The sequence below is a fragment of the Aphelocoma coerulescens genome, chromosome 2 (assembly GCF_041296385.1).
Source record: "Aphelocoma coerulescens isolate FSJ_1873_10779 chromosome 2, UR_Acoe_1.0, whole genome shotgun sequence".
Lineage (NCBI taxonomy): Eukaryota > Metazoa > Chordata > Aves > Passeriformes > Corvidae > Aphelocoma > Aphelocoma coerulescens.
In genome coordinates this window covers 90,565,372-90,578,774 of record NC_091015.1, presented here as the reverse complement: position 1 = coordinate 90,578,774, position 13,403 = coordinate 90,565,372, and the positions used below count along the sequence as shown (strand labels likewise).

The 13,403-nt window shown below is 36.0% G+C and overlaps 1 protein-coding gene across 1 annotated transcript in view; it reads right to left on the bottom strand.

Moving 5' to 3' along the window:
• Positions 1-12,482, bottom strand: part of DNAH5 (dynein axonemal heavy chain 5) — a 115,492-nt gene extending 103,010 nt beyond the window's left edge. The window contains 9 exon segments of the mRNA XM_069005898.1: positions 375-482; positions 2,418-2,531; positions 3,308-3,484; positions 4,070-4,207; positions 4,791-5,003; positions 5,426-5,589; positions 6,038-6,122; positions 7,966-8,100; positions 12,426-12,482. Coding sequence (XP_068861999.1) covers positions 375-482; positions 2,418-2,531; positions 3,308-3,484; positions 4,070-4,207; positions 4,791-5,003; positions 5,426-5,589; positions 6,038-6,122; positions 7,966-8,100; positions 12,426-12,482 — 1,191 coding nt within the window.
• Positions 12,483-13,403: the final 921 nt, after the last annotated feature.

The window sequence follows — 13,403 nt, the reverse complement described above, 5'->3', positions numbered from 1 at the left end:
TAAAGAATAGGTTGTCCTTCCAACTCCATTTCCTTCTTTATGCAAACATGGAGGTTTAAGGGCAATATGAATTTAAGGTACAAAAAAACCCCATTCATAACAGGCAAAACTCGTAAAGAAAAGTTACTCTATTCACATCGGGGTGAGATTTAAGTCTGAAAATATTCCTACAACTCCAAATAACAGGCAGTAAAGTAAGTCCTAAATTTGAAGTAGTTTATCACTATTTCCAATTCTCTATACATTCAAAAAGCAGAATTAAAGTGACCAAGGTGCTGCGTTTCTGATTGCTTGGTTCCTTTGTGTTTTCTCTTGTACTCAAGAACAACACAGAAAACAATCTGGGAAGATTTCCTTTCCCACTGAGCACCAACCTTCACAAAGAGTGAGGAGATTTTTTCAGAAGTGTTGTAATACTGAGAGATACTCTGAATCATTTTAATTGCATTTATGAGTCCTGGAATAGCATCCAGCATGGATACCTGGAAAGAAACACACAGTCTGAACTCTGCTTGGTACCTCTGTTACCACACATTAGCACAACACCTAAGTAGTGAATGCAGGAGAATTATGAACATGGTCTTCAGAACGGTTCTGTCCCTGTCTACCTGGGCCTCTCCTGCAGAGCTGCCTGTCCTACATCATTCCCCAAGCTCTACAATCTAATTTTGGGGAAAAAAATTCACTTGAGTCTTGGCTGGAAGAATTCCGATCAGTGAGTGACATTTGGTAGAAGCAAAGGCCTCTTCAAAAGAACCATTTTTTTCACAAATAGTATGTTTATATGCTCAGTTGCTAAACCTGATGTAAGCTTGCATGTAAAGAGAACCCCTTCACCACTTGGAGAGAGGAGGAAGAGAAAGTGAGATTGGGGGGTGAGGCTGAGCCTGGTGGTGCAGAGATGTGGTTTTAATTTCTAATTTTTTTTGTTGCTACCCAAATGTATTTTCACTGTCAATGAAGACATTTTTCCCCAAGTTAAGTCTGTTTTGCCCATGATTAAAATAAGTGGTGTTCCTGTCTTGAAAAGATACATCAGCTTTTTCATACTATATTCTCATTCCATCCTGTTGAGGGTGGGCGTTGAGAGAATGCTTGGTGCATAGCCAAGGTCACACCATCACACCATTTTAATTCTCCACACCCCTGTGGTCTTCAGTAAGTTTTGTGTACAAGAGAAATGCCTTTTACTAAATACTTCTAAGAAAAGTATAATTTCAAAAGCATAGTAGTCCTTCAATCCAGATCAGACAAAGATTTTGCAGAGAGCTCTTCGTCACGTCCGAATTTCCAAAGCAATAACAGTTTTACTCTGTTGACAAACTCATTCTCAAAACTGTACAGGTAAATATCAATAAGGGAAAGGCTGCACACTCCATGCCTCTATGGCTTTCATCCCAAGTGCTACACCATTGCAAAACTAGACATCTCCAAAGTGGGGACCACTTTCTCGTTGGTGAAAACCCTCATTGGAAGCACAAAGCAGGCCAGTTCAACAGACTCTGCACAGTGCCAGTAGCAAGCATAGTCACCTTTACTCTGTTTTTATGGGTATCATGCCAACCTTTCAATAGAGAAACTCAAATAGCAGGCTGGAAACACTGAAAGAACACACTGTTCTAATACCACCCAGTAAATGCAAACAAACATGGTTGCCCAGAGCACTGTTTGGAAGCAATTTGGTTTTAGGAAAAATTTCAGGGGAGAGAGAGGAAGCTAGGATGGGTCAAAGTTTTGAGTCTTCGTGGCTACTAGTCGTATTTCTTTGACTAGCAAGACACATACAGTCAGTTGCAAAACCAGTTTTAATAAAAGCAATGATTTGCCACCTATTTTAGCAGATAATGGGAGAAGGAGACTCTTTCATCCAATCCTGTACTTTAAGGTGGCTGGTTTTGTTTATTACTTGTTATGCTTGCATCATCCTATGCATTCTCATCCTACAGTATGAGCAGGTGATTTATAATTATGTCTTAATATTTACATAATCCTATTTATCCTTTCCCAACCCAAGAAGCTGAAAATTGCCCTATAAATGTTAGTCTAACCGTGACCTGGCTACCAACAAAAAGACAAAAGATCAAATTTTGTCTTTAGCATAGCACTAGGTTTACTTCTTTTTTCCTCCTTTTTTCCTTTTTTTTTTTTATTATAAGGAATTTACTTTCTCCCATAGCATAGAATCCAGTTTCTTCATCATATCAAAAGCTTTACAGATACCATGGTATGAAAATAACAAGTACTTTATTCTGTAGTCAGATTCCCATTAAGCCACTTTTACCACAACTGCATAAAATCTCAAACTGGAGTTGCATATGTAAAATTTTCTCTATTTCATTTCCAAACCAATCCTACAGAATATATTCATGTTGCTTGTCTCAAGACATTTATGTTAAGAGTATGAAAGTTCTGCTTACAGGATCATTATTGTATAATGGATCATAATGTTTTTCCAGAGAATATAGATACTTCACATTATCTTTAGCTTCATTTGCTGCGTCTGTGATGCGAATATCCAATGTTCGCCACTTCTAAGAGCAGAAGGTTGAAAAAACAAATAAAACCATGCATTTCAGAAAAAAATGTTTTGAAATCATTCTGGTTGGTCATTAGCTTCTAAACACATTTGAAAGCACAGATCTGTAACTTCGGAATTGTATGTGTTCACCCAAGATGAGGTCCTTGTGTTGTTTCAGTAACTTGACTGTGAACATACAGTTAGTTTAGACCACTCAGCTCAACAGCCAGTGGTAGTGTCCAGTCAAGCTGCTCTAAAATATATGAATGATGGATATATTACTCTGTGTTTGTTCCACATCTCATTTTGATGAGACAAGATTTTTTATTTAATTACTTTTCTGTTGGTGATGGGACTTTAAATTTGTTATGCCAATGTAAGAAGTTATGATCCCACAAACAATTTTGACAGGCACTGTAACAACATAAAGAGGCGGCCTAAAACATGGGGGGATTGATTTTTTTGTCATTAAATATCCAGTTCATTAATTCAATATTCTGATTTAATAATCAACTTTTCAAATATTTTTGAGTATTTATTTCTCTTGAGCCATGTGGATGCAGTACATTGTTAGCCTTTAGACTGAGGGGATTCCCAGTCTTTTTCAATAAATTGAACTAGATTAAAACTTTATCTACTCAAGCTAAGGAATAGAGAAGGAAAAAGAAAACAAAAGCCAAAAATTTTTCAATGTTTTCCCCACCAGCATTGTTACATACATTATCAAAATGAGCTCGGATATAAAGAGCATTTCTATTCTTTGTATCTGTCATAATTTAAAATAAAAACCTTCAGCAATTTGGATTTAGTAGCAGTGAGTACTCCCAGCACTGCCTTCACATCTGGGCTCTTCAGCTGTTCCATAAGATAGTAGAATTTTGACAATTTATTTTTCCAGTAGTCAAGCTCTACTCGTGGTCCAAGGTCATCTGCTTCTTTTCTCAACTGGTCGTTTTCTGCAAGAACCTTTCATCATACAGTAATATTAGTGAGTGGTGTTAATATCTGCAGAGATAGTATGGATTAATTCTACATTTAACACCTGGTATTAACCTCTCCTGATAAATTACCTAACTTAGCCTCCACCTCATATGAGACCTAATTTTGCTTGGTCCTTCTTTTTCAAAGTTAAAGAAGAGATACTGTTCCTTCTGTTCTGTGAGCACTGTTACAGACAGTTACATTTTCTGCAAATAACTTGCAAAGAGTGTTTCAAAGTACAAATGTGTACTGAGAATAGTGTTCACTCACTGTGCTCTTTTTGTTTTCATTAAATCCACTGGGAACCACTGTTTTGTACTTTAACAAGAGATGATTATCAGAGACAGGGGACTAATCTCAAACTGTGTATCCTATCTTTACTAGCAGATAGAAAAAACTCTCAATAATATTCGCATTGAGAAGCAAAAGCACAAAAAACATACCAACAGTACTTTAAAATAAAGAGATTGAACTCATCTAAATTTATAGAAAGGTAGCTATAACACCAACAGGATTAAACTCATCTCCCAAGGTGCAGATGTCATATTTTGTATTTGTCCCATGTATCACCTGTTCAATTTGTTTGATCCATTCTTTAATGCAGACTTCTATTTTTTCAAGAGCATCTATGCTGTTAGCAACCATCAAGTAATCTGAAGGTCCTTTTAGAGTTTTTAGGTCATATGTTTCACATTTCTTCAGGCTGACCTAAAACACACAAAAAAAAAAAAAAAAAAAAAAAAAAAAAAAAAAAAAAAAAAAAAAAAAAAAAAAAAGCTGAATGTTCATGACAAATAATCTAGGAACTCTATAGACTAACTGTTTGCCCCGCTTGGGGTATCTCAGTTCCTATCCCCAGCTCAGTCTAAATTAAACTGGTTTGAGCCAGAACTGGACTCCAGAATCTGGAGGGTTCACCAGCCAGGCAGCTGTGCTCTCATGCCCTTTCTTTCACAAAAGCTGAGTAGAAACAAACAGTTAAAGCAACAATTTGTCATACATTAAAAATTCAATATTTAAGAGTGACCACAGCCATTGGAGAGTCAAGAAGTTGATAGGTCTAAAGAACTGCCCCAGAATAAACAAGAATAGAAGCACGTAAAGAATTGTTAAAACCACAGAATAAAGTATAACAAGGTACTGATGACAGTGAACAGAAGTGATGGGTTATTCTCCAGTTTAACAAAAGCAATGTTTATGAGTAATCTACAGCAGCAGTTAATTCAAAAGCTCCAGAGATAGAGACATTCTACAGCTAGCTCACTTTCCATTTGCCATGTGAACATACTACCTTTTCCAACAGATTTTGCTGAGTTCCTGATAGGACACTAACAAATGCTTCAAGGGCATGAAGGAAGTCCTGCTTAATATTGGGAACTTCTTGAGGTGCAACCCAGCCATGGTCCATAGTCTGTAAGGCTGGAATGAAGATTTCTGATATCAACTGCTCAACACTTTTTAATAAGCCATCTCGACCTATATCCATCATACTAAAATTTACTTCCTGTAAAAGAGACACAATACAAGGGGTCTTTAGCCAGTGAAAACTTAGTTATATACGGTTTGCATACACACTCTCAAAAGTAAATAATTTTTGTTTTACTAATGAATTTGCTAAATTTTATTGAAATTTAACACCTTAGTATTTAGGTATTGACTAATTACTCTGTCATTATGGATTGTCTTAAATTTCCTTCTGCAGCATCATTTTTTCATATCAATGATATCCTTCAAGTTGCTGCTGCAAGATAATGTCTGTTTTTCCATTCCCCTCCCTTTTTGTCCTGTTTAATTTAATCCATCTGTGTCCTTTTATTCATTCCTCCACGTCAAGAGCTGTCAAATTATATGCTGAGAGCAAATACTCCATGGTAAAAATGAATTTTACACAAGATTTTGTACAGAGATGAGCAGTCACTGACTTACCTGATAGATATTCTCAGTTGTGATGGGTTTAGAAAAATTAGATCTAATGAAGAAAACACATACACCAGTTGAAGCAACTCCTTTTCCCTCCGTCACAAATACTTTAAGTTTCTTCTTCTTGGTCAAATGAGAGTTCATTCCTGTTCCTGGAAGGCCAAAGTACTCTACAGATTCAAACAAAAGAAACAATTAAGACTCGTTGATTATTTATTCAAAGAAAAGTTTTCTGCACAAACAGTTCAATCATTATTTGTGCATCTCTGCGTATCTCATCTCCCAGTATCCTGGAGGCACCTCACGGAACTATCCACAGAAAATACGCAGCATTCAGAGTCTTCATGGCACACTAAGAAATATTTCATCTAGTTTTGCCATTCTTGCATCAAAAGGCTTTCATTTCTATGCATTTACTTGTTTTTCTATTCCTTCTAAATAATGGTTCAGGCTTAAGGTCCTTTTATATGGCTCTATCATGCAGTTGTAGATACTGCCCTCTTACTTGAAAAAGAAAAAATAAAGAAAAAACAGAAAATGTAGTGGACTATTGCTTTTTCCTTGCACATTTGCTTAGCACAACTATAACATGTTGCAGGAGAATTTAAGTTGCTTTACCTGTATCCATTACTTCCACATCCTGATAGTAGAACATCAGATGACGCGGACCTCCAGGGGCCAGGAATCTGTCAATGCGCTGTATCTGTTTGAAACCATGTTAAGATCATTGATACATTAAGATATTTAATCATTAAGATACATCACTGATTTGATTCATATCATACCAAGAGAGGAAACATTTATTTATTTATTTATAAGCATCAGGACAATTTCACAGTTCTCCATCAGTTCAAGGCTGCCATTAAACATCACTGAAGCATGTATTGGTAGTGCAGTCCACAAGTCTCTTGTATAGGCCATACAGGATGAGGAAGAAACTGAATTGCTTTATGCTAGTTTGCTGATCCATGTCTCAGTACTTGAAAGTCTGGCCTAACCCATTATTTTTCTAGATGTGAGTCACTCTTTCGTGTAGTCTCTAACTACATAGCTATCTGTAGCAGAAAAGGCTCCTTCAAGTTCATTTTCAGAAACATTAGCTGGTACCATTTGTGCTTCCCAGTGCAGAAAAAAAGGCTAAAAGATCACCAGTAGCAGGAAGAGAGCCACAACTATCCCTCTTCCATCAATAACAAGCCTCAGTTACACCAAGATAACAAACTTCTATTCCAGAAAATCTTGGCTGAGCCCTCCAAGATGAGGTCAAAACAACTCTTACACTTTTTTCTTTCCAAGTACAGCAATTGCCAATATTTTCCTCATCTGACAGCTATTCTCAGGCTGTATAGTTTGCCAGGAAATCCATTTAGAGATAGAATGCACAGAGGCTGAAACAAATTCTGCTTTTTAATGTGCATGACAGTGTTCTGCACAGTGCATTTGCTATCATCCAAAGTCACAGAAATTTTGGAAGGGACCTCTGGGAGGCCTTGAGGCCAGCCTTCTGTATCACCAACAACAGCTCAGATAATCTAGAGCTTTTCCTAGGCTGAGTCTCAAAAACCCAAGGACAGAAATTCTACAAGTGACTGGAGGTAACATATTCCCATGCTGCATTACCCTTCTGATGAAGAAGGGTGGCCATTGGTGGCAATTTTGCAAGATGTGGCTTTGTCGTTGGAGTTATCATCTGCAAACGCTGAGAGTAGTTCAGCTCTGTCACGTTTGCAACCACTCTTCATGCAACTGGAGGCTACTACTTGACTGCCACCCAACCTTCTCCCTCATCTCATATTTCTTGTGCCCTGTGTCCCTCTCTTTCTTACTGGTCTTCCACTGGACTTTCTTCACTTTCTCAACAATATTAGCACTGAAATGGGAATGCATAAATTGAAGGCACACAGATAGAAAGAGAATATGAGAGAAAACAAACCAAAAAAACCCAAACACAGCCACATTTACTTTAGTGTCAGGAAGTAAAAGCAGATCTATTTCTGTCTACCTGGAAAAAAGGGATATTTTTAAAAAGTGGTATTTTTCAATATCTCAATATATAAATTAGCCCTCATGCTGTCAGTCAGATCACATAAGCCATTCTATTTTGTCAAGTAGTTTCTACCTATTTTAATTTGCTAAACTAGATCTCAATGTAGTCTCACAAACACTGGTGGCAGCCTTACAGAAAAAACATTCTGGGACCTACTGTGGACAGGATTCTTGAACCTTTATGTGCCATATACTCAAGGACTAGAAGACTTCACACTGTGGTTTCACTATGAAATACAGTCATAGGTTTTACCATATTATCTATAACCACTGTAAAGGAGAAATTTTAATCACTTTAAAAATCAATATTGTTACAATAGGTCCTGGAATTAAGGACACTTTCGTTCAACTTAATTAAAACATGCTGAAAAATATTTTTTCAAGAAGAAGACTTGAGTAATCTCAGATGTGAAGTCTGACAACTATCTCACCAAGAATTGTAATGGTAATATTAGTTACAAAGTATACTATGAGCTTCACCCTCAAATTCATCAGATTACCTGGTTACCATCAAGAATAGCATCTTCTACTTCTGTTTTGTCCAGATTCACACAAGAGGCAATGATATCCAGTAAGTAATCATGCCTGCCATCCAGATGAGCACGTTTAGCCTCCCTCTCTTCCTTGAGCTTTTGCTGTTATAAAACACAAAGTGGACAATGAAAAATTCACTATCTAATTTGAAGACAAAAACAAAGAAAGCTTTGAAATTTATTTTAAAAAGTAAAGGCTATTACTTTCTTCCACACTTGTGATTTATGCTTTTATGGCACTCAAATGAAAATTTTAGAAGTGGCCTTTGTTATAACTTTACAGTTTGTTTCTGGTGTTCTATTTTCAGATTTATCACAACATTTCTATCATAAATAAGGTTGTACAGAAGGCTAATTTGTTGAAAGGTTTTGTCGAAAAAAATGTATTTTGCATGTACAGCTCCATTATTCTGCAAGTTATCTTCAACACCCTAAGTCCTTTGTCTCAGCTTTTCAGTCTAGTCACGTATGACCATCAAGTCAAGTCAGGATTCTGACTGATCTTTGTTATTCATGGAAGATATTGTAAGCATTCTCTAATAAAGACAGATGCTGCTGGAGGAAGCTAGGGTTTTATACATTATCTCTTTAATATAATGAGAAGTAAAACAAACCACAAGCCTCAAGGTACACAAGTGTTTACAAATGTGCTTAACTACAGCTATTATACCATTCTTCAAGCAGTAAGCCTACTCTTCTAATTAAATTGAATTCCCATATGTAACACACCTCATTACATTATAGACAAAATAGCCTTCTGGAATAGTTACGGGTATTATTGTGGTTGCAGATTACAAGATTCAATATCATTTCATTTTCAAAAGAAATTTAGAGTAATGTTTCATTGGTGGTAAATTCAATCCTTATTTCCCCAGTGATTAGGAGAAAACTAGTAACTTTATAAAGTATGCATAAGTGATTTATCCACAAGCTTTTGCAGAGCCAAAAGGACCTGCATAATATACTTTATACCCTTATGTAAATATCTTTCCTACTTTCTAAAGGAATTTTCAAATATTTGGTAAACTTGTAACTACTACCATGCCTACATAAACACTGGATGCATTAGAAATATTTTTCCATATAAAAGACAAACATACAAATCCTATTCTTTACACAGATGTGTCTGAAGAATACAGTAGCAGATTAATTAGTACATGTACTTTATGCTATTTTACCTCTCTCATACCCTAACATGGTCAGTTTCCTGAGTGAAGTGTCATGACAGGATTGGCTTTTCCTAAATATTTTTAAACATGAGCAGAACTTTTCCTCCTAGTTAGACATGCAAAAAGCAACCATCTTGTCTGAATCAGCTTCATTCACACTAGTTGATAACACTAGAGTCCTCGAAACTACTGTTCCAATAATTTGAACAGACTGCTAGGTCACCTTTAACAACAACAACAAAAAAATACAACCAATACTCTACCAATTCGTTTCTATTTAATACAGCAAGAAGCCTTTTGTTTTACCTAAACTACAGAGAGACTACTTTTGTATTCTGCTAGTGTTTCCAACATAGAGCTCCAGATATTTTGCTATACAAGACTACATCTTACACTGGTTTTAGGCTCCACCTATACAGATGCTCTTGACAAGTTCATAGCCTTCATTTCTTCTACAAGTTGCTGTTTGTATAGACTGAAATCATGAGCACCTTCCTCTCAAACGGAGCAATCATGCCCTGACGTTTGTTTCCAGTTTTTAAATTTTTTTTAAGTGCTGTGTCTCAAACCCTATAACAAATATACAAGCTATTGTGCATAGCTGTTCATACAGCATTGGGGAACTATTTGATGTCTAAGTCCAGTAACAAGAGTGTTCATTAAGATATCAAAAAATTAACTTAAATTACTTAATGAACCATACCTAGAGAAAGAGGAAACTATTAACTAAATGGTAAAGCTATAGTTTTATCAAGATTAGGACACTGACTTGTATTTATCACATCACACTCAAAGGCATTTGCATTGATATGTTGGATATCTCTATAACTAACACAAGTTCCATATATTTTTTCCTGATAGTTGCTGCAATGCAAGAACACTCAATGTAATTCAAGCTGTCATGCTTCTATATTTTGATGAGTTACCACTTCTACAAACTTCCTCCCCAAATGAAGTGTTGCTCAATCACAAACTCACACATTAGTTGTTGCAGTCATTAGAAAAGACTTCTACCTCACTTTTAGGATTAGGTTGTACACAGAAAAGTAAAAGAAACCTAACTTCAGTGCTTTTAATAGCAAGTCACTAATTTATGTATTTAAAAACACTAAGAAGCTACACTGGAAACTGTCTTCCAGTCTTGGTTCTGAGCTTCCATTTGCATACTATTAGAAGAATAAACTTTTAGGATATTCTTTACTTGGAATTAGGAAACTCAGAGTTAATTACAAGAAAATGCTGAGCTTTCTACCTCTCATTCTTCCCTTTCCCCTTTAGCTACCCTCACTTCTCACTTCAACCAGCATTGTGGTCACAGCCTAAGAGATTTTGTAATCTTATATCCTGCAGGATTCACTGCAGAAGTACATAGGCCTAAATAGCATCTCTACAAAAAAATTACCCAAGAATAGACAGCTCTGTTTAATTCAAAATTTCGCAGAGCACTGAAAGGGTAAGGTTTGAAGATAGAAGGATGTTGAAACACACATGCTATCATTTATGTAGGTAAGAGAGAAATCACTGTTCCATGCAGTAACACTGACATGCAAATCCTGAAAAGTAGCAGCAGCAACTCTGATCAAGGTCATACATCAAAACCTCTTCCTAATGGCCCCATAATGTAGGAAGATTCAGAAGGAGCAGTATTTACAAGAGATGAACTCTGTGTCACTTAATTATCTGGAATGATTGTCCAAGTTTTTTATGGTACAGCTTCAGCTCAGTTTTTCATGTAAAGAACAGCACAGGTAACACAGCCAAGTTTAGTTTTAGTTTCTTTTACCACTCTTGGTTGCGATGGTAAGAAAGGTCATATGACAGAGTTCCACAACAGATGAAGGTCCAAAGCTAAACTACTTAACTGAAAAGTCCTCTTCTGATGGTTAGTCCAGTTATAACAAGCAGCTCATTTTATGTTTACATAAAACCTTAAAATTCCTAATACTTAAATACCTACAATTTGGCACAGGAAACTGATTTCAATAGACATCATCTCCTGAAGAAAAGGGAGAGATTCCTAAATCTATCTTCACATATACCTAAACCCATAAACATCTCACCATCAGTCTGAAGAAACAAATGGAGATTAGATTAAAATTTAAAAGAAGTTTCCTAGCTGGTACACAGTATATATATTTAAGCAGAAGGTACTAAAAGAGCACACGTCTGAGATTCCAGAGGTTCTTTTTTTGAAACAACAGGCTCAGAAGCCAGCTATTGACTATTGCCAGCTTCTCTGTTAAGACTGTAGCTGCTGGTGCAGACACCCTGAACAGAATTAGCAACAATGTTATTTAGTATGCAAGTCATATGTACGCAAGATAAAACTTGTTCTGAATGCTCTTTATCCAGCAAACGACACATTTTGTTGTCAGAATACTGTGCATCACTGAATTTGGACATGCTGAAATCAAAGTCTTATGGATGAGAAAGGCCTTACTGGAAAGTTCACTAGTGAAAGAGTCAAAAAGTAAGAATGGTTCTATTGTTAATTTACTGTCTTATCCAAAATTTATTTAACCAACATGGAATTCCTTTGTAGCTCCTTTAACTTGCTAATATGTTTTATATTACAAAATCCTTGCTCATGAATTTCCCTGCAAAAGTAAACTGCAAACTATTTTACACATTTTCAAGCACCCTGAGTTTTCAATTTTCAAGTTTCAATGTTTTAATTTCCTCTTTCCAAAAAAATACAAACCCTAAAGAATTAGGGCAGTCCCCTTAGCTAACTCTTAAATCTCAAAAATCAGAGCTCAGCACGTGTGTTATCACACTGCATTAACTCAGGAACAGTTTGCTTAAATAACCAGCTTTTAAAATTAGTCTAAATATCTTAATGACTTCTATATTCTATTGTTGTTTCTCAATGCTAAGTATTGCTTTCAAAATTCTATTCCCAACTTAGAAGTATGGGAAAAGTGAAGTTGCATTTCTATTTTCCTTGGTGGCAGAGTCTACCCTTGTTTTGTTGCCAGATCTAACATCAAACTCTTCAATGTACTAATACAGCATTTGTGAAATTAGACCATTACCAGACCATTGCAACAATCTGGACAAGATACAAGTACCACTAGCCAAATGCATAAGCACCTCCAATGCAAATTTGCCTTTCAAAACAAATTGTGCAACCAACATCATCCACTTATACCTATTTTAGAACACACATTTTTCTATGCCCTCCCCCCTCAATACACACCTTTATTCAAATTATATCATTATCAGCCAAAACCCAGTTCAAAATTCAGTTTTCCTTACCTTTATCACTTTGCCAATGCTCCGTTTCCAAAGTTGCTTTCTTCCAGCTCTAAACATTGTACTATTCAATATAAGCATCAAGTACTGTTTTTCAGGAACAAGCCCTAAACCATGGAGAAAGCTCCTACATTCATCATTTTGCACTCTTCCCCCCAACCTTTTGTTTACACTTGTTTCATTCCTTTTCACTAGGAACGCCAACTCTCGAAAATAGAGTAAGGACCTAAAAAACCAGGCAACTATTAACCTTATTTCTGTATTTAAAATTCAGTTCTAGCATGCATACAAATTGCTTGAAAATTAAATTGCACTACCACAGAAACAAGAGGTCTCTAGCCACCAGAGTTTAGTGCTTATAGATTAGGCCTTGAAAGTTACTGCTACCAACCACAGTGTTGTTAGGGTGATACTGTTTACATACAAACACGGCTGGATACAATTCCTCATACTCAAGGGCAACATAACTATTTGCAGAAGTCAATTTCATAACTACTTCTCTGATTTATGTTTAGCCTTCTGAAGCAATCCTCGTGTCAACAGGCATCTTTGTTTCCTTGCCACAGGTGACTGCTTAAATATACAGCAACTACAGTCAAGCAACTTTCAAATATCTTTTACCTACAGACTTGTAAATTACTGAGTTTTCTATTCATATTTTTTATGCAAGTACATTCAGTCACACTTATTTTTCAGTTCTACAATGGCTGCTTAATACAGCCATTTTTCTTCAGCAAGAAATATTAGGGTTTTTTCTTCCTAAAAGAGCCTTAATTTTTTCCCCTTCAGTGACTGAATATAATCCAATGTCCTCTTGAAAATGCCAAGAAAAACAATCTAATTATCCAGTATTTGGAACAAAAAACCAGACATTTTTACAGCTATTTCTGGCTGAAAATATCTCTAAATATTTCTGCTTCTACTCATATCAATGTGAATAATGTCTAAAAGCACTTAAGAAACGTAGCATTGATAAAAATC